The sequence below is a fragment of the Ctenopharyngodon idella genome, chromosome 19, assembly GCF_019924925.1.
Source record: "Ctenopharyngodon idella isolate HZGC_01 chromosome 19, HZGC01, whole genome shotgun sequence".
Classification (NCBI taxonomy): Eukaryota; Metazoa; Chordata; class Actinopteri; order Cypriniformes; family Xenocyprididae; genus Ctenopharyngodon; species Ctenopharyngodon idella.
In genome coordinates this window covers 31,466,749-31,485,652 of record NC_067238.1, presented here as the reverse complement: position 1 = coordinate 31,485,652, position 18,904 = coordinate 31,466,749, and the positions used below count along the sequence as shown (strand labels likewise).

Genomic DNA, 18,904 nt, shown 5'->3' with positions numbered 1-18,904 from the left:
CGTGCAAGTCAGATGAGTAAATGCTTGTTCACATTTAGTCTAGAACTACAATGTCAGTCAATAAATGTGAGAAAGTAACGTGCGCTACTTATTTGAAAAAAGTAACTTAAATATTTTGTTGTAAATTGAAAAAGTAATGCGTTACTTTACTAGTTAATTGAAAAAGTAATCTGATTAGGCTACGTAACTCAAGATTAACGTAACTCTGATTATTATTACTCTATTATAACTAAAGGTATGATTAAAGGGTTAGTTCACCCGATTTCAAAACACTGCTTCATGAAGCTTCGGAGCGTTATGGTTATTCGGATCGCGTGTCAAACCGCCAAACTGCTGAAATCATGTGACTTTGGCGCTCTGAACCGCTGATTCGACACAAAAGATTCATAACGCTCCGAAGCTTCATGAAGCAGTGTTTTGAAATCGGCCATCACTATACAAGTCGTTATTTTGTTTTTGGCGCACCAAAAATATTCTCGTCGCTTTATAATATTAATATTGAACCACTGTACTCACATGAACTGATTTAAATATGTTTTTAGTACATTAATGGATCTTGAGAGAGGAAATGTCATTGCTGGCTATGCAGGCCTCACTGAGCCATCGGATTTCAACAAAAATATCTTAATTTGTGTTCCGAAGATGAACGAAGGTCTTACGGGAGTGGAACGCCATGAGGGTGAGTAATAAATGACATTATTTTCATTTTTGGGTGAACTAACCCTTTAAATCAATAATTCACGTTTGAGTTTAGTTGAGTTTAGTTTATCTTGTTGAAGAAAACATGAAAGTCTCTTCACGTAATGTTTACCATAACCGCCGATCTAACTGAAAAAAAAACTGACGTCAATATTTAGCGCGTATGTGTACGGCCGAACTCCATTTCCCATAAACCCCAGCGCCGAAGTGGCTGATGGTATATTGGAGAGCTGCGCTGTGACAGCGGAGCTCTATCCGGCGGAGCGCTACTGAGCAGAATCAATCTAGTTAGCCATGGCGGCGACAGGAGGAGGGAAAATCAGATCAAGAAGATATCACATCGCTTCAAAACCGTATGCCAAAGGCAAACAGGTAAATAAACCGAAGCCCTAGTCGCCACGGAAAGGATTTTAGCAGTTGTTAACTTAAGCCGGACCAGTGGTTTGGCGGCGGGTTTTGTTTTTGTGAAGCAGGAGACATTTTGAGGCCTGTTTCAGGCCTGTTCACGTTCCTTCAGCAAACGGTCTCAACGCTGTCACCGCAATACCGTTAACTCATTTGACTGAAGAGACACAGCCGTTCGGTGTGGAAAATACTCGAAATGTGGCGTTAGAGAGGTGAAATTTGACTGTGTTTCACTAATTTCAGACAACCGCGTGAACGTGTTTCAAACACAACACGTTAGCCGTTAGCTGCGGCTAACACCGGCGTCAAACAAGAATACGCACATTTTAACGCATTTAAACAGGATTTTATTGTTGTGACCCTCTAAATAAAAAGTTCTTTATTCTCTGACGCTTACGTCTTCACTTATATTCTCCGCTCAGATGGTCCACATGAGGGTAACTTGAGCTTCAGAGCACTTTTGTCCGTTTTCTTTATTTCTATTTCATGTGTAAGTTAAGTCTATTTGAATGTGAGTCTGGTAGGTGTTTTGGTGTGAATGAGGAAAGCACAGGTTGTTAATGCACTGTGTTTGTCATCAAGAGGAAAGGCGGGATGAGTGTGTGCGTGTCGTGGCGTGTTTTGAGAGGGATCTGAACCTCACATTCACTGGTAACCCTGCTCTCACATGCGGCTTTATGAGCAGTGAATTCTCCTGTGTCTGGGGTTCTGTGATCAGAAATGTTTTAATAAGTCTTATAATCTGAACATTTTTTTTTTTGGCTCAACTACGAACCAGATTATGAAAATCATTTTGCACGATATAAGATTTGTTTTAGGCAAATTAAGTAGGTTAGAGCCGTACATCATTTATTTAACTAGCTATAAATATGTTAAATGTTTAATTGTAAGTTGTTAAAATACTCAATACTTATTGTTATACTGACTTTCTGTATTGGAGGAAAACTGCATATTGGTTATCGGCTACATGATCATAAAAATAGTTTGTATTATTGACCTATAAAATATGGCAGTTGTTTGTCTGTTCTGATCTCATTCTTAGTGATTAAAGTTATGTCAGACAGCGGGATTAGATTAAACTTTTCTTTTGTATTGCATTTACATTTTTAAATATATTAGTCTAGCAGGTGTTTTTACCAAAAGCAACTTAATTAGGGAAATACATACCCAATATTTTCTGTTGATACGTTGTGCATAATCACACCTCGTTTCTGTTCAACGGCTTCGCATAAACTGCAAACACTATAATTTCATATTAGAATCCAATAAGAGAGACTTTTTTTTTTTTTTTTTTTTTTTCCTCCAAGAATTTAGGTTAAAATTTAAAACTAAAAGTGTTAATTTTAGATTATTTCTTTAATTTAATTCATATTTCCTTTCATTTTAAATGTTCCTTTGTTATTATAGCTTTTTAAATGTACAATTGCCCTCACTTAATAATATAAGGTGATAAAACTGTGTATAATAATGATTTATTTTTATTTTTTTTTTAAAGCAGTTTAAGATTAAAGGCATAATATGTGTGATTTTTGGATTAAAATATCCAAAAACCACTAGAACAATGTTATATATTTTGTTGACTTATGTACTTGCATTATCCCAGATGTTTCCAAGAATGTTTAAATCCAGAAAAATAAGCATTTCTAACCAGGACACGGACTGTGTCCGTGCGTCTCCTGTCAGTGACATCATACCCGTGTTACCCTCGGTTTCCAGTTTTATTTTGTAGGAACCATGGAAAAACCAAAGACGCTTTAATATATGTGACCCTGGACCACAAAACCAGTCATAAGTCACACGGGTATATTTGTAGCAATAGCCAACAATACGTTGTATGAGTCAAAATGATCGATTTTTCTTTTTATGCCAAAAATCATTAGGTTATTAAGTAAAGATCATGTTCCATGAAGATATTTTGTAAATTTCATACCGTAAATAAATCAAAAATGTATTTTTGTGAGTGGATGTGCATTGCTAAGGACTTTAATGGTGATTTTCTTTTTGCGCCCTCAGATTCCAGATTTTCAAATTTGTATCTCGGCCAAATATTGTCCTATCCTAACAAACCATACATCAATGGAAAGCTTATTTATTCAGCTTTCATATGATGTATAAATCTTAGTTTCAAAAAAATGGACCCTTATGACTGGTTTTGTGGTCCAGGGTCACATATTATGTTTTATTACACAAGGGAACAACTGTGTGGATTAATTTATAGAGAGAAAACTAATTATTATATAGCTCAACACATTTAGTCTTATTGTTTGAATCTCGTTTTTTTTTATTTTTCCGTGACTGCATGCTTTACCATGCCTCAAAGAAAAACACTATTTTGTCAAGTAGCTAACATAGCATAATCAAATGCAGCTTTAGTTTTAGTAACAGTAATACAGCATTTTCTCCGTCATACAATGTTTTCAAATTAATCGCATGCTATTTATCCACACAAGCCATCCAGCATTTATTAATGATATTGTAATATCGCTCTAGCTTACTGCAGTATGCAACAAGTGTCTCATACATCATTTTCAACACACTCAAATGTATCTAATATGATAAACAGCGCTGCGTTACCCCTCATACGCTTGACCGGAAGAAGCAGAAACGGCGACTGCGGCATAATAAAAGTCCCGCTGCTCTCGAGGCGTGTGTCGCGCTCGTCTCTCGTTAGCAATCGCTCCAGCGGCCTCGTTCAGCTCCAACAGCACTCGCCCTGCTCTGCTTCATACTACAGTAACGTTAATAATCTCATTCATGAACATGATTTCTGCCCGAGTCCCATCCCGATTCTTTTCCACCGGCTGTGAGATGAAGACGACAACTTCCAAGATTCCTCGCTCAATCTAGTCATCATCAAGCTACGCCTTTGTTTTAAATAGGCGACATCTAGTGGCGAAACTTTACATATTGTGCCTTTAAGTATTGCAGCACATGCTGCAGGTCAACTTTCTGAAAGCAATTCATGTCAGCTTGCGGGTTTGTTTACTAGATTAGATGACAACATCGTAGAGTAGAAGTATAAAGTGTGGTTGAACTTGACTGTTTTTCCTGTGCACACATTTTTGCAGTATTGATTGGATTGGATTGCACTGTGTGCGCACACTGTTGACAGGAAGTGACTTGTGTTGCAATGCATGAGGCCCCAGCCGTGCGCAGACACAGCTGGCTTCATATGCTGAGCACATGCAGTATGTTCATGTTGTTTATCCTTTCTTATGTTTGAGGTGGGAAGATGAATTACCCTCTTGCTCAGGCCTGTATTTAAATCAAGAGTTGCTATAAGCATTAAAGGCCTTCCATTTTGATTGCGCAATCTCTCCCGGCTCTTCTGCTGAAGCTAAATGGACTATTTAGCTTCCCCACCTGCCTGTGGGTCACATGCTTGCAGCGTTCAGCCAAAGATCCAGTCTGTGGTGTTGCTGTGTCCAAACCCTGGAGCTGTGTTAGAGAACAATAAGTGCTTGCACAGTGATTTGGTCCCCAGGGCCCCTTTTAGACGACAACTGAAGCTCTCAAATCCAGGCATTCTCTAGCCTTGGGGCCACACTGCTTTTGCAGTATAATAAATGAAGGGAACGTGTGCTTCTGTTAACTCATGAATGGAAATTTGGGATGTTTTTTGTGCGACTTGGTTGCGTGCTTAGTAGTAGATAAGTTTTCGAGGTTTAAGAGCTTAAGCTCTTCCGTCTGTCAACTGTTCAATGCTAGCCTAAATCCAAAAGGTTTAGGATTACAAATAAGTCTAAAATGAGTTGACTTTTGATTTATCATCGTCATGTGCAACTGTATTGGAGCACATAATTTGACATCATGTCCTTTAGTCTAAACTGTGCATTGCTACTTAAATGTAAATTGATGCTCTTGTTCTTTTATATGCTAATTGTCCCTTTGGCCCCCTGCAGCAGCCTGGCCTGATCAGTCGAGTGACGGATACAGTGAAGAGCATAGTCCCCTCCTGGCTGCAGAAATACTTCAAAAATGGAGACGTTCCAGAGGGTGATTCCGCTGCAGTCGGGATGGAGCGGAACAACGTGGCTCCTCCCCCCAATGGCAACGATGAAGCCACCCCACTCCCAGATGGACGAGACTCTCCAGAGCCGAGCACAAGTAACACAGGTATGATGGGTAGATGTTATCCAGCAGATACACACCGGTGCATTTCCAAAACCTAGTAAACTGTCTGTATACACAAAAGAGCTTTACGGTCAATTGTTAGAAGATCGCAATCTAGATTCAAACACCCAGGCAGTCTTAGGAAAGCGATTCGGCTATGTCTAATAAACCTCTGACAAGTACGGTCACATTCAGACCTGCATTCTGATCCAGAGAGAGCAGTTGTCGTTTTCAACCACACAGTATCATTATTTCTTTGTTAAAGGCCCCGATATACTCGCAGCGAAGTTCTTTTTTTGTTCTTTGTTTAGGGGTGAACAGCGATATACTGTTATCGAACATCTGATGCTGCCCACACCGCTGAGAGCACCGTTTAGATGAATATGTAACTCTCAGTAACAAACACAACAAAAGTGAGAAAACCGCAAGCATTTTTTATAGAAAGCATAAGAAAAGCATCTGATCATAACAACATGGGTATGTTAGCTCGTGCCCTGCAAATTATGTCCAGTAAAGTCACGTCAAGTTTATTTATATGGCATTTTATTCAATAGATTGCTTAAAAGCAAGCAGCTTTACAATATCAAACACGACGAACTGTGTCAGTGCCTTTTTTCGTCATTTTCTACTATAAAGCGGCAATCCAGTGTTCATGTTTTCACCCACGGAGATCTTACCTCGATGGACTCAACAGATGAAATGAGTCAGGGAAGAGTTCTGCGTGAAAGAAGGCGGATCGTCACGGACCAATGTTAGTACGAAGGTGTTTTGCAGCTGGAGTGAACTTTGCCAGAGAGTTCGCTTTGGCAAGCCAGTTCGAACTCTCAAAACGAACTTCGTTTTGGCCTGATTTTGTTCGAAATGTCGTCACGTCAGTTTGTTGTTCGATTTCGTTTGAAGTATATCAAGGCCTTTACAGTAATTCAGATTATTACAGAAGTACTGGGATAAAAGTTTATAGTTCAGATATAAACACTAATGTTTACGGTAGCAATCAAAACAGAGTGATTTACCTTTTGACACTTCAAATAAATATTATATCACTACACCAGTAGGTGGCGACAAGTGACTTTTAAAAACATGCATTTGTCATTAAATCATTCATTCAGGAGATGTGTTCAGAAATGCTGGTTCATCCAGTAATGAAACAAGTGAAGTCTTAATGAGTGAGTCATTGAATCATTCATTTAACCCAATTTAAAAAAAAAAAAAAAATTATGTATTTTTAAATGAACATCAGCAATTAACATTTTGTCAGAACCACTAGTAAACAGAACATGCTATTTTTAGTTGTCTATTTGGAATTGTAGGAGAATCATGAGAAATTGATTCACAATTCATCCAGAATCGTGCAGCTCTAATACACGGATACTTTAAGGCATTGTCCTTGTCTTGAAATGCTGAATTCATTTTCAGAACCATCTACAAGCAGAGCATCGCTGAACTTCCAGGAAGCTCTTTCGAGACCTCCGCTCAATCGGACCCACCTGCACTTCCCCTCCCTGGACGGCTCTCCTGCATTAGGCGGCGCGAGCTCTCTCTTCTCCCAGCCCTCCACGTCCACAGCACCCTTCCCAGGAAGCCCTTTTGCTGTAACCTCCAACTTCTCCCTGGTAAAAGAGATTAAGGACACCAGCTCTCAGCATGAGGACGACAACATCTCGACTACCAGTGGCTTTTCATCACGTGCGTCTGATAAAGGTGAGCAGCAATGTTTCTGAGCAGAATCCAGTAGACATTTGCCAGACATTTGAGTTGTTCAGACAGCAATATTCATTGGAGTTTTAGACTAGGTATAGATAGAACTAAGAGCAGGGCTTAATCTTCTTACAGATGTGCCCACGTCAAAGACTGTGCCGCTCCTCTGGTCCCCAGAGTCTGAACGCACCCACTCTGGATCGCAGACGGCCCATTCTGGGCTCAAGAAACCAGCCTTCAACCTGTCAGTCTTTGGCACTTCCTCATCAGTAAGTAGTTCATATTCTTCTGAGAACTTGCATCAAGGTTAAAGGCAGGGTTCCTACACAGTTTGGGAAAGTATTTTCCAGCAATTTCCAGATCTGGATAAGTATGGGAAAATATTTTTGTTTCCAGACTATTGCCCCTATTCATTTTTCTAAAATATATAATTAGGAATTTCTAAAAACAAACTCAAAGTTTAGTGATCCTTTAGTGATTGTCAAACACATGTCACACATTTTCAGCTCTTTGTCTTTTACCATAAGCAAGTCTTTTTAAATTTCACTAAATGAGCCTGTGCCTCTCAAACCAGCAACAAAGGAGCAAATAATCATCTAAATCAGACTGTACTTTGCTGTTCGGTGATCATTTGACATCAAACCACCATTACAGTATCAAACTAATGCATCAGAGGTGAATATATGCAGGTTATAAAGCGTTTTAGGTTTCTTCTCGTTATGCAAGCGCATCTCTGAAATGATAAAATTTGAATATTTACAGACGACTGTAATTGTAATGCTGTATGAACCATTTATGTTAAATATGGTCTTAAAAATCTACAGAGGGGTTTGGAAATTGAGTTTTGAATTTTGAAATGGAAAATGTGTAGGAACCCTGTAAATGTTTAATAGGGCTCTAAATTCTCGTGATGCAGAAAACGCGGACGGAATCGCGGAATCCAGTTATAAAAACGGAATTTACTGCATAATGTCACGAAATTTGTCTTTTTGATGAATAAATAAAAAGTAGGTCAGTACACTTGAATCAAATCACGATATAGACTAGTGTCTGTCAATATTAAACTGTAAAAAGACTATTTAAATATGAATCCTGCATGTTCTGCATTTCTCTGTGTGAATGAATGGCACAGTTCGTTTACCAAACACACACTGAAGTGACGCTCGCGGTGTTTTCAGCCTCTGCTGCCTCACTATATGAGGAAATGAATGCATGAACTTCATCTCCAGAGTCGCTTCATGAGCATTTTAGCATTTCATTTGAGAAAAACTATCGTCATATCATAAACGCACAACTCAATGGTCTTCATGGCAACTTGAAGAAATAGTGACAGAAATATATTACTGATGTACAGTAGAATTTAGCTACGTCCCAATGTAATAATAATACTAACACTAATAATAATAATTTATTAACTTTTTTTAAGGAATATTGGTTTTTCTTCTGTTTTAATTTTAACAGTAAAGCTCTGTTGTGCAGCACTTTGTTAGACAAAAAGTTTCATATGATTAAAAGAAATTAAATGAATGTTTTATGCCTTCATTTAATTGTCTGAAAAATTAAAATACACAACACAGAATTTATGAAAACAAAACATTTCAAATTAATTTTTAAAATAATAAATTGTGGTGTTTTTATGAATTCAATTAATTAGACATGCTTTTTGATTACTAAAATGTAATTTAACCATTAAAATTGAGTCCAAAAAAAATTAAAACAGAAAAAAAAAATGGAATCCAGAGAAATTAAAATGTAAAAAAAACAAATCGATTTCATAGGGCCCTAGGTTAATTCACCCTAAAATGTTAATGAAGTCATCATTTACTCACCCTGGTGTTGTTCTAATGCCCTTCTTTCTTTTTCGGACCACAAAAGGACAATTTTTAATGTCTCGCTCGTGCTCATTCATGTAATTGCAGTGAATAGCAACTAGCATCAGGCTTTTTAAAGAAGGCGTGAAAGTATCACAGAATAGTCCAATGGTACATGTTGTATATTCCAAGTGTTCTGGAGGTGTATTATAGGGTTTGGTTAAAACAAAAAAAAACTAATTTTTATATATATATATATAATGTATTTAATGAAAATCCTGACCTTGGCCGTTGGTCTTCTGTGCACAGCTTCTGAGCAGTGTGTTCTTTTAAGTGTTCTTTAATGTCCAAGTTGTCTTGTCTGTGACTACACTCCTTATTGGATGGAGATTAATGTTAGATTATGCATATTTATTCTCTTACAGTCAGTGTTGAACAGTTCAGTGCTGAACTCCAGTCAGTTGGGGGATTCGCCCTTCTACCCAGGGAAGACCACATATGGAGGAGCTGCTGCGATGAGAACGGCTCGCTCACGCCCGGCTACTCCTTACCAGGTCTGAACAACAATGCCAATGCTATTATTTTATATTTAATTTTAAAGTGAAATGGCATTTTAGATTTGCTGCTTGTGTTCATTTCATTCCTTTTTTTTACTGACTCTGTATTCTGGTCTTCCGCAGCCTCCCGTTAGGAGGCAGATAAAGGCAAAGCCGGCTGGAGCTCAACCTTGTGGAGTGACCAGCGCCACAGCGAGACGCATCTTACAGTCCTTGGAGCGCATGTCCAGTCCTCTTGCTGTGAGTTTCTATACTCTGGTATCTAGAATATAAAATCAATTAAACATTTCATTGTAACTGTTCAGCTTTGGGGTTGGCGATATACCGGTACACGATAGAAATTTATCTGCCATGTCCTGCTGTCACAAAAGCTTGTCATTTTAATGCGTTTTTAAGCCTTGCGGTTTAAAAACAAGTTATTTTAAACTGTTTGAGCACAGTAAGCACTGAAAGAGAACTCATTTTGGTGCTGTCTGAGACCGTTTCTGATGCAAACACCTGAAACATGCACACACAATGTCTTTATCGTGAAATAAAATTAGGTATATTGTGATATGAGATTTTGATCATCGCCCACCCCTAACTCGGCCTATAGAAGTAAGAAAGAGTAAGAAGTAAAAGTTAACATTTCATAAAAATAATGTTTTTGGCAACTTTGCAGGATGCAAAAAGAATTCCGTCTACGGTTTCATCACCTCTGTCAGCGGTAAGTACCATATCATAGGCGTTTTACATTACCAAACTTTAAAATTCACTTCAAGTTTTCAGTCTACAAAGTCTTTAAACGTTGCTTGTTTATTTTTTCAGTCCTTGAATCACACAGACCTTGACATTTCAAATTTCCAGGCAAAAAGGAAAAGGGTAAGTCTTGTGCATTAAGAGATTCTGCCACAGTGTCAGATAAAACAAGTAGAATGCATGTGTAGAAAAGAGATTTTTATGCATAGAAGCAAATTATTACCGCATCTTATAAAATTGGCAACTTTCTCTTTGCTTTTGCTGCTTGTCTTCAACTGTTAACAACTGTGGCAGCTGGCTACTAATCCCAAACAATGTGCCTATTCACCCAGCCCCAGAAACCTAAAGCCTGTAATAACCATTTGTGGCGGATGTCCATAGTCCAAAATATCCAGGGCTGTGAGTGTGTTGTTTTGCTGTTAAAGTGAGCACACTACACTTGATGGATCATAGCAGAGGGCTTCATGCATTTACTGTCCATGACCTTGCAATGTTGAAAGATCAATTACAAATCATCTCTTTAAGCCAATGAATGAACATGGTTAGCCTGATATCCTGTGCGCAGTGGTGTGCCTGCTGTATTTGTAATGTTGTTCCATCGACACACAGCTGGAGCCCTCAGTCCCTCCTGTGCAGAAGCTGGTGGTTCCTGCAGCTGCTGCAGTGTCTGGTAACCGCTCCATATCCTTTAGACCATCACTGACCCCAGGTGGAGTGAACAGAGCGGTGGACAAAAACAACAGGGAGACTGTGAGTTCAATATTTAACGCAAAGCATCCTATATTAGAATTCACCATATGACTCTGAGAACAGAAAATGTGTATATTTTTGCTTTTACTAAAGTAAAGAATTAAAAATAGGCATTTTCTGAAGTAACTGCCAGTGTTGTATTCAGCAGAATAAAGTTATGTGTTTGTACCTTTTGTTTTACAGAGTGAGAGAGAGATTGAAAGTAATATGCAATATAGATAATTTAGCATGCCATTAACTTAATTTCTTTCATATAAAAAACTTGGTGTATTTTGGTGTATTTTCACTAAGGATGCATTAAAATGATTACATTTAAAGACATTTTATAAAATTACAATAGATTTGTATTTCAGAGAAATGCTTTTTTTTTTTTTTTTTTCTTCCCCAATTCAATTCATTAAAGAATCCTGAGAAATTCTAGTTTCCACAATAATATTAAGCATCACAACAATTTTCCACTGTGATAAATGTTTCTTGAGCAGCAAATCATCATATTAGAATGATTTCTGAAGGATCATGTGACACTGAAAACTGGAGTAATGATGCTGAAAATACAGCTTTAACATCATGACACTTTAAAATATATTTAAATAGGTTATTTTATTAAGGTTTATTTTATTTTAAAAATTAAAATATTATTTTAAATTGTAAAATTTCATTTTTATATTATGTGACCCTGGACCACAAAACCAGTCATAAGGATCAACTTTTTTGAAATTGAGATGTATACATCATCTGAAAGATGAATAATTAAGAATTGTTATATAAATAATTGTTAGGACAATATTTGGCCGAGATACAACTATTTAAAATTCTGAGGGTGCAAAAAAAAAATCAAAATATTGAGAAAATCGCCTTTAAAGTTGTCCAGATGAACTCCTTAGCAATGCATATCCACATTTTTGATGTATTTATGGTAGGAAATTTACAAAATATTTTCATGGAACATGATCTTTACTTAATATCCTAAATGATTTTTGGCGTAAAAGAAAAATTGATAATTTTGACCCATACAATTAATTATTGGCTATTGCTACAAATATACCCGTGCGACTTATGACTGGTTTTGTGGTCCAGGGTCACATATAATATTAATATATTATATTACTGTTTTTACTGTTTTGTTTAAAATAAATGCAGCCTTGGTGAGCATTTTTTTCCAAAAAAACAAACAAACATTTGAACGGTAGTGTACATTGTCTTGAAAACTGAGTCTGTATGATAAGTACCTGCAAGCACTGTAATTAAGTGGATTATAGCAATGGAGTCTCCTCCAGAGAGTTAACATTTGTTTTGTTTCTTTTTTCTTTCTTAGCCCGTAAGACAATCCCCACCAATTTCAGATTCCACCCAGGCTCCCACTCCCAGGTAAGAGTGGATGGTTTATGGTAGTTTTACGCCTGTTTCACACTGCGTCATCCATTGTGTCACCTTTTTCAGGTTTATCATGTGCAGTAGACAGTGTTCCCCTCGTGCACACACTATATATGCATATAACATGATGCATATATGATAAAAGTATACTTAAAGTTAAGCTATACCTCTAGTTTTAATCATTTAAACAGACTTTTGAGGCAAAAAACTTGTGGCAATAATGTGTTTTTACACGTCCAGTGTGACACGTGCTAGAATTCTCTTCTCTTTTTGGATAAGACCGTGAGCTGTTAGTGTCTTCACTTGCATTTATACTCAATCCATCAATTCCTTTGTCCCCAGTACAAGCAGTATGTCCTACCCCTTGTCCAGCACCCCATCAGCCAGCAGCGCTGCTTCAGGAGGGGGCAAAATGAAGAGGGAAAGGGCTATTAGACCTTCATCCAAACGACCTGAGGATGAGGTCAGATATTCTGCTGGATATACGCTGTGAGTAGAACTTGTTTTGGAATGGTTTGATGCTCATATAGACTGTTTTCCTTTCAGGTTGCAGAGGATCCAGACCTGCCGCCTGCCTCTCTTCCCAGCAATTTCACTTTGCCCACGTTTAATTTCTCCTCTCCTCCCCCTACCTCCTCGTTCACCTCCAGCACAACACCACTTAAAACTGTCTCTGAGGAACCCCCAGCAAATAAGGTAATACTTCCCCTCTGACCCTTCAGAATTGTCTTCTCTCTGACATAGTCTTGGCTCAGCAATCTGAATTGTATTTTTAACCCTTTTTTTTTTTTTTTTAATCAGGAGCCAGCGGCACCATCCACACCACCAACTGTCCCCTTCACATTTTCTTTGCCTATCGTAAAGGCAACAGCTGCCAGTCCTCCATCTTTCTCTCCATCAGTAGGTCTCCTTAATTCTTTTACACTTTTTCATGCAAAACAAGCATCTTTAATAATAATGATGATGATGATGATGATTCTTCCCTGCAGTCTGGATTCACCTTCAGTGCGCCTACTGTGAAAACAGGCCCCTCTTACTCCAATGGGAAAATTGTTCCAACAGTAGCACCAAGTAAGACTTTTTTGTTTTGCAAAGACGTATTTTCATTTGAAGTCAGGTTATGGTAGTGTTAATGTTTTTCTTTCCTGCATGTTTCGCAGTTAAATCAGTGGCTAGTGAGGAAAAAGAGTTTGACGGACCCTTCAAACCTGCAAAGGTCTTAAAGCAGGGCAGTGTATTGGATATACTTAAAGGACCTGGTATGATATGCTTTTCCGTGTAAAGATTTTTAAGGATGTTGCTTTTTGCGTGTATTTATTTACTCTTTTCTCTTTTCCAGGATTTGCATCCCCCTCTCAGAACTCTGCTGATAAACCTTCACAGTCTGCTTCATTATCATCGGCTCCTCTTTCTGGTTTTGGTGACAAGTTTAGGCCACCTGCAGGGTCATGGAGCTGTGGCACTTGCCTGGTGCAAAACAAGTCCTCGGACAAAATGTGCGTGGCTTGTCTCGCACCACAACCCAACACGGACTCTGCCTCTAAATCGGACAGTAAACCCGCAGTAGCTCCTGCAAGCATCAGTTCCCTCTTTGCTCCTCCACCTGGTAGCTGGGATTGTGACACATGTCTGGTCAGGAATAAACCGGAAGTAATTAAATGTGTAGCTTGTGACACGGCCAAACCCGGCACTGGAGTGAAATCCAGCCTGACTCTACCGACTCTTTCTGAGACCTCATCCACTCTCTCTGCCACAACCACAACAACCGCCACTTCATCTACAACAACTGGACTGTTAGGATTTGGGGACAAATTTAAGAAGCCAGAGGGGGCTTGGGATTGTGACGTATGCATGGTTCAGAACAAGGGACAGGATGTGAAATGCGTAGCCTGTCAGAGCTCTAAACCAGGTAAAGTTTCAGTTTTGCAGTTACAAAGAGTTAAAGAATTGAAGTTTCCTGATAATTTACTCACCCCCATGTCATCCAAGATGTTCATGTCTGTCTGTCTGTCTGTCTTCAGTTGAAAAGAAATTTAGCTTTTTGAGGAAAACATTCCAGGATTTTTCTCCATATAGTGGACTTCACTGGGGTTCAACGGGTTTGAAGGTCCAAATTGCAGCTTCAAAGGGCTCTACACGATCCCAGACGAGGAATAAGAGTCTTATCTAGAGAAACAATCGGTCATTTTCTAAAAAAAATGTTTTAAATTATATACTTTTTAACTACAAATGCTCATCTTGCACTGCTCTGCGATGCGCCACGCCACGTGACCTTTCCAACGTGATTACGTAATGCATGGCGCATCGCAGAGCAGTGCAAGATGGGCATTTGTGGTTAAAAAGTATATTTTAATTTTTCTTAGAAAATGACCCATCGTTTCACTAGATAAGACCCTTATTCCTCGTCTGGGATCATGTAGAGCTCTTTGAAGCTGCACTGAAACTGACATTTGGACCTTCAACCCGTTGGTCCCTGTTGAAGTCCACTATATGGAGAAAAATCCTGGAATGTTTTCCTCAAAAACCTTTGAAGAAAGACAAACATAAACATCTTGGATGACATGGGGGGTGAGAAAATTACCAGGAAATTTAAATTCAGGAGTGAACTTATCCTTTAAAACATTTTAATACCCACCAAAAAAAGATGGACAGCCATTTAAAACCTATGAAATCCTGTTGAATTTCTCTCAAATTTGGTCTGAAAAGCCTTGCTTCCAATATCCGCCTAATCAAACTGATATTTGCGTCCCTGATGTCTTACTCTTCTGTATTACAGGAGCTGTAGCCACACCGGTCTCGACTCCAGCCTCCGCACCTGCAAGCGCTGCTGCGCCTTTGTTAGGCTTCGGGGACAAGTTCAAGAAACCTGAGGGGAGCTGGGAGTGTGAGGTGTGCTGCGTTCAGAATAAGGCAGAGGACCAGCAGTGTGTGGCCTGCCAGTCAGCAAAACCTGGAGCTAAAATAGAGTCCAAAGGTAAAGTGCCTTGCAATCATATTTCCAGAAGTGTGTGAAGCAGCTGCTTACCGTTTTGTTACAAGCACACTGATGACCAGAATTCTTGCTGTTTTTCAGGTTTTAGTTCATCTTTTGGCGTTCAGTCCAACAGTACAGACTCGAGTTCGTCTGGTTTTAAGTTTGGTACCGGCTCGACAGACTCGACCTCTGCTGGACTAAAGTTCGGAGGCACTTTCTCAGATTCTTCCACTGCGGGAGGATTTAAATTTGGGATCGGGAGTTCCGACTCGACCTCAAATTCAGAGGGCTTCAAATTTGGAGGCTCGTTCTCGGATGCAGCTTCTGGTGGGGTCAAACTTGGTAGCGCCTCGTCAGAATCCACAGCGACAAAAGAGAGTTCAACGAAGGCCTTTGCGTTTGGTGGATCCATGGATAACACCCTCGAAAAAAAGGCTAAATCTCAGGATTCTAGTGCGGGATTTAAATTTGGTGGCGGTTGTGGAATCTCTTTCGGCTCTGAAAAATCTGCATCTTTTAGTTTCTCTGCACCCCAGTCCAAGGCTGAGAAAGAGGATGCTCCTGCTCCCTCAGAAAACATTTCAACCACCACAACGACAACAACAACAGCAGTGAACGCCATCCCTGTTTTTGGCAAGTCTTTAGCAGCTGAATCTTCTGCCCCGAAGTTTGGGGAACTAGCAACGAAAGAGCAAACGCTGGTGACGCCTACCTTCACCTTTGGAAAACCAGAAGAGAAAAAGGACACCTCCGCACCCTCAGGTGCGTTCTTATTTGGTGCTTCCAAGGAAGCTGAGAAACCAACGGCAAATTTGGGCTTCTCTTTCAGCGAGCCAGACCCTCCAAAAGATTTCCCCAAACCTACGCTTACGTTTGGAAAAACTGAACAGACAATAGAACCACCAAAGCCATCGTTCGGTTTTGGACAGAGTATGACAGGTGAGTAAAACCGTATGATGTCGTTTATGCTCTCCTAAGGCTCTAGCTATAGAGCGCTGCAGTGATGACGTGTTTTTGTAGGCCAACACAACACTATTATACACACAAATGAACTGGTGTGGCTGTAACAATATGGATAATTGAGCCAAAAGACTCAAATAAGAGGCTGAAATCAGATCAGACCCAGATTTATTAAGCTATGATAAAACATACCCATTCATTTTTGTTACATTTTTATTGAATTTTGATGTTATATTTAACAAAATGTCCTCCTGTGTTTAGGTTTGACTGTAGTAAAATGAATGCAAAAACTGACGCTTCAAATCAACATTTCAAACCAAAATGTCTAAGTATAAATCCAAATCCACAACTTAAAGGGTTAGTTCACCCAAAAATGATTATCATTTATTACTCACCCTCATGTCGTTCCACACCCGTAAGACCTTCGTTCATCTTCAGAACACAAATTAAGATATTTCTGATGAAATCCGAGAGGTATATAACTCGTCCATAGACAGCAATATAATCAAGTCCAGAAAGGTACTAAAGACATCATTAAAACGGTCATGTGACTGCAGTGGTTCAACCTTAATGTGATGAAGAGACGAGAATACTTTTTGTGCGCAAAAACACAACAAAAATAACGGCTTTATTCAACAATCTCTTCTCTTCTGTGTCATTCTCATACGTTGTTTACATCCAGCGCTTCCAGGTTCTACGTCAGAACGCTGACTCATTATTGGCCGGCTCCTGCGTCAGAATCACACGCATGTGTCGTACTGATCAGCTTTGGCCAATACTGAGCCGGCATTCGGACGTAAAAACACTGAGGCCTTCACTGCGTCACCTGCGTAAGGATAATGACAGGGAAGAGAAGAGATTGTTGAATAAAGTTATTTTTTTGTTTTTGCGCACAAAAAGTATTCTCGTCTCTTCATAACATTAAGGTTGAATCACTGCAGTCACATGACTGTTTTAACAATGTCTTTAGTATCTTTCTGGACCTTGATTATATTGCTGTCTATGAATGAGTTATAAACCTCTTGGATTTCATCAGAAATATCTTAATTTATATACCTTTATTTATATACCACCAGATGGCACTAATCTACCTTCAAAAAATTGGGTTTTAAATTCCTTGTTTAACATGAAATACTGCTTTAGTTGAAAAATAATTTATAGTAATTTAAAAATTGTGTATTTCCTATGGGGGAAAAATAGCTAAAGTTTTGTGTAAGTATTTAAAATTGAGGGTATTTTATGATATTATGCAATAATCAAAAAATATTATTTAACACAAATATATTACATTGGTTTTCCTGAAATACAAAAAAAAGTTACATTTCAAGGCTTTGGTCATTTTTGACCATGATGGAGCCAAGTGTGACCACTAAACCAAGAGGACCAGAGGGTTAAAAAAAAAAAAATCACATTTTATGTCAAACAATAAAACGTGAAAAGCTTGTGTTCACCACAGACCTCATTTCAGGCATTTAACCAAAAAACCCATTGACTTTGGCATGATGGAACTGGAAGTGCTTAAATGCCACTCGTTTCCAGGTTTTAGCCTACAAAAATACATCATCCCAGCAGCTCTCTATCCCATACTCTTGTAGTACCACAGTTTAACTTTCCGATTATGTGCTTTCCAGACACCTCTGCTCCAACGCCCACTTTTGGCTTCATGGCCAACTCCTCAAGCGCCCCAGCTTCATCCAGCCCCACCCCCAGCCTTTTCAGCACTCCCACTACCTCTTCCCTGGCTCCCACCCCTGCCCCGTCAAGTACCTTTGTATTTGGCCAGAGTTCCTCCTCTGAACTTAGCGTGGCAAAGGCTTTCGTGTTCGGACAGCAGCAGCAGGACAGCCAGACGGCACCTCCTGCAGCACCTTCTGCTGCACCTGCCCCAGCACAACCTTTCCAATTTGGCTCGGGCTCAAACTCATCCGCCCCTGCTTTCAATTTTGGTGCTGTTGCGTCCTCCACCCCAGCCTCTGCCGGTTAGTTTACCTCCAAATATCCCATTGTGTGCCCGTTGGTTGTCATCTTGTACAAATGTATCTGTAACATCTATTTCTCTTGCAGCTCCAGCTCCGTCTGCCAACCCTTCCCCATTTGTCTTTAGTTCAGCCGCACCTTCATCTGGCTTTGGCACCGGACAGGCCCCCATCTTCGGTCAAAACGCGTCTCAACCCAGTGCTCCTGCGTTTGGGTCAGCAGCGCCTTCATTCTCGGCCACCGCTTCCCCAGCTTCTGCATTCGGAGCCAAGCCCAATTCCGCCCCTGTATTCGGTCAGCAAACCAATCCTGCACCTACGTTTGGATCTACTGCTGCCTCCACAGGCCAAGGTCAGCATCGGAAATTACTAAATTTTTGAGGGTGGAATTGACCTCCATGTGATCTAGTTAAGCGTGCCAGTGGCCTAGTTATTTGTATGCATCTCTATAACGGTTACTCCATGTGTTATGTTTGAAGGAGGGTTCCAGTTTGGAAGCACTGGTGGGTTCGGAGCATCAGGGAGCAACAGTAGTGTGTTCGCTTTTGGAGCCGGAGCAGCAGCTCCTGCAACTCCTGCCGCCAGTCCAGCCATGCCTGCTCTAAACCCTCCCTCCGGCGGAGGCTTCAGCTTTGGTCAGCCCCCTGCTTTTAACATTGGGTAAGAAAAAAAACATTAATGCTTTAACACTACTGAAAACTGTATAATATACGCTATATCATATTAGACACATTTAAGATTATGTAAAGGCTACAACTAACTTTTTCTTTTTCAATCAGTCAATCTATATATATATATATACACACATATACACACACACACAAATCTAATGGTTGTAATCTAATGGTC

General features: G+C 39.5%; 1 protein-coding gene across 2 annotated transcripts in view; it reads left to right on the top strand.

Annotated features, from left to right (window-relative positions):
• The first annotated feature begins 902 nt into the window (after positions 1–902).
• nup153 (nucleoporin 153) overlaps positions 903–18,904 on the top strand; it is a 20,422-nt gene continuing 2,420 nt past the window's right edge. Inside the window, exons 1-21 of one of the 2 annotated variants that reach the window (XM_051873381.1) lie at positions 903–1,071; positions 5,007–5,220; positions 6,634–6,918; positions 7,093–7,184; positions 9,152–9,280; positions 9,407–9,523; positions 9,945–9,989; positions 10,091–10,144; positions 10,631–10,771; positions 12,087–12,139; positions 12,488–12,608; positions 12,692–12,841; positions 12,947–13,045; positions 13,135–13,216; positions 13,306–13,404; positions 13,485–14,054; positions 14,922–15,119; positions 15,219–16,058; positions 17,711–18,058; positions 18,144–18,407; positions 18,535–18,715. In XM_051873381.1, coding sequence (XP_051729341.1) covers positions 994–1,071; positions 5,007–5,220; positions 6,634–6,918; positions 7,093–7,184; positions 9,152–9,280; positions 9,407–9,523; positions 9,945–9,989; positions 10,091–10,144; positions 10,631–10,771; positions 12,087–12,139; positions 12,488–12,608; positions 12,692–12,841; positions 12,947–13,045; positions 13,135–13,216; positions 13,306–13,404; positions 13,485–14,054; positions 14,922–15,119; positions 15,219–16,058; positions 17,711–18,058; positions 18,144–18,407; positions 18,535–18,715 — 4,160 coding nt within the window. In that variant the 5' untranslated portion in view covers positions 903–993. Of the gene's footprint in view, positions 1,072–5,006; positions 5,221–6,633; positions 6,919–7,050; positions 7,185–9,151; positions 9,281–9,406; positions 9,524–9,944; positions 9,990–10,090; positions 10,145–10,630; positions 10,772–12,086; positions 12,140–12,487; positions 12,609–12,691; positions 12,842–12,946; positions 13,046–13,134; positions 13,217–13,305; positions 13,405–13,484; positions 14,055–14,921; positions 15,120–15,218; positions 16,059–17,710; positions 18,059–18,143; positions 18,408–18,534; positions 18,716–18,904 lie in introns of both variants that reach the window. The other variant, XM_051873380.1, reaches the window with a different exon arrangement.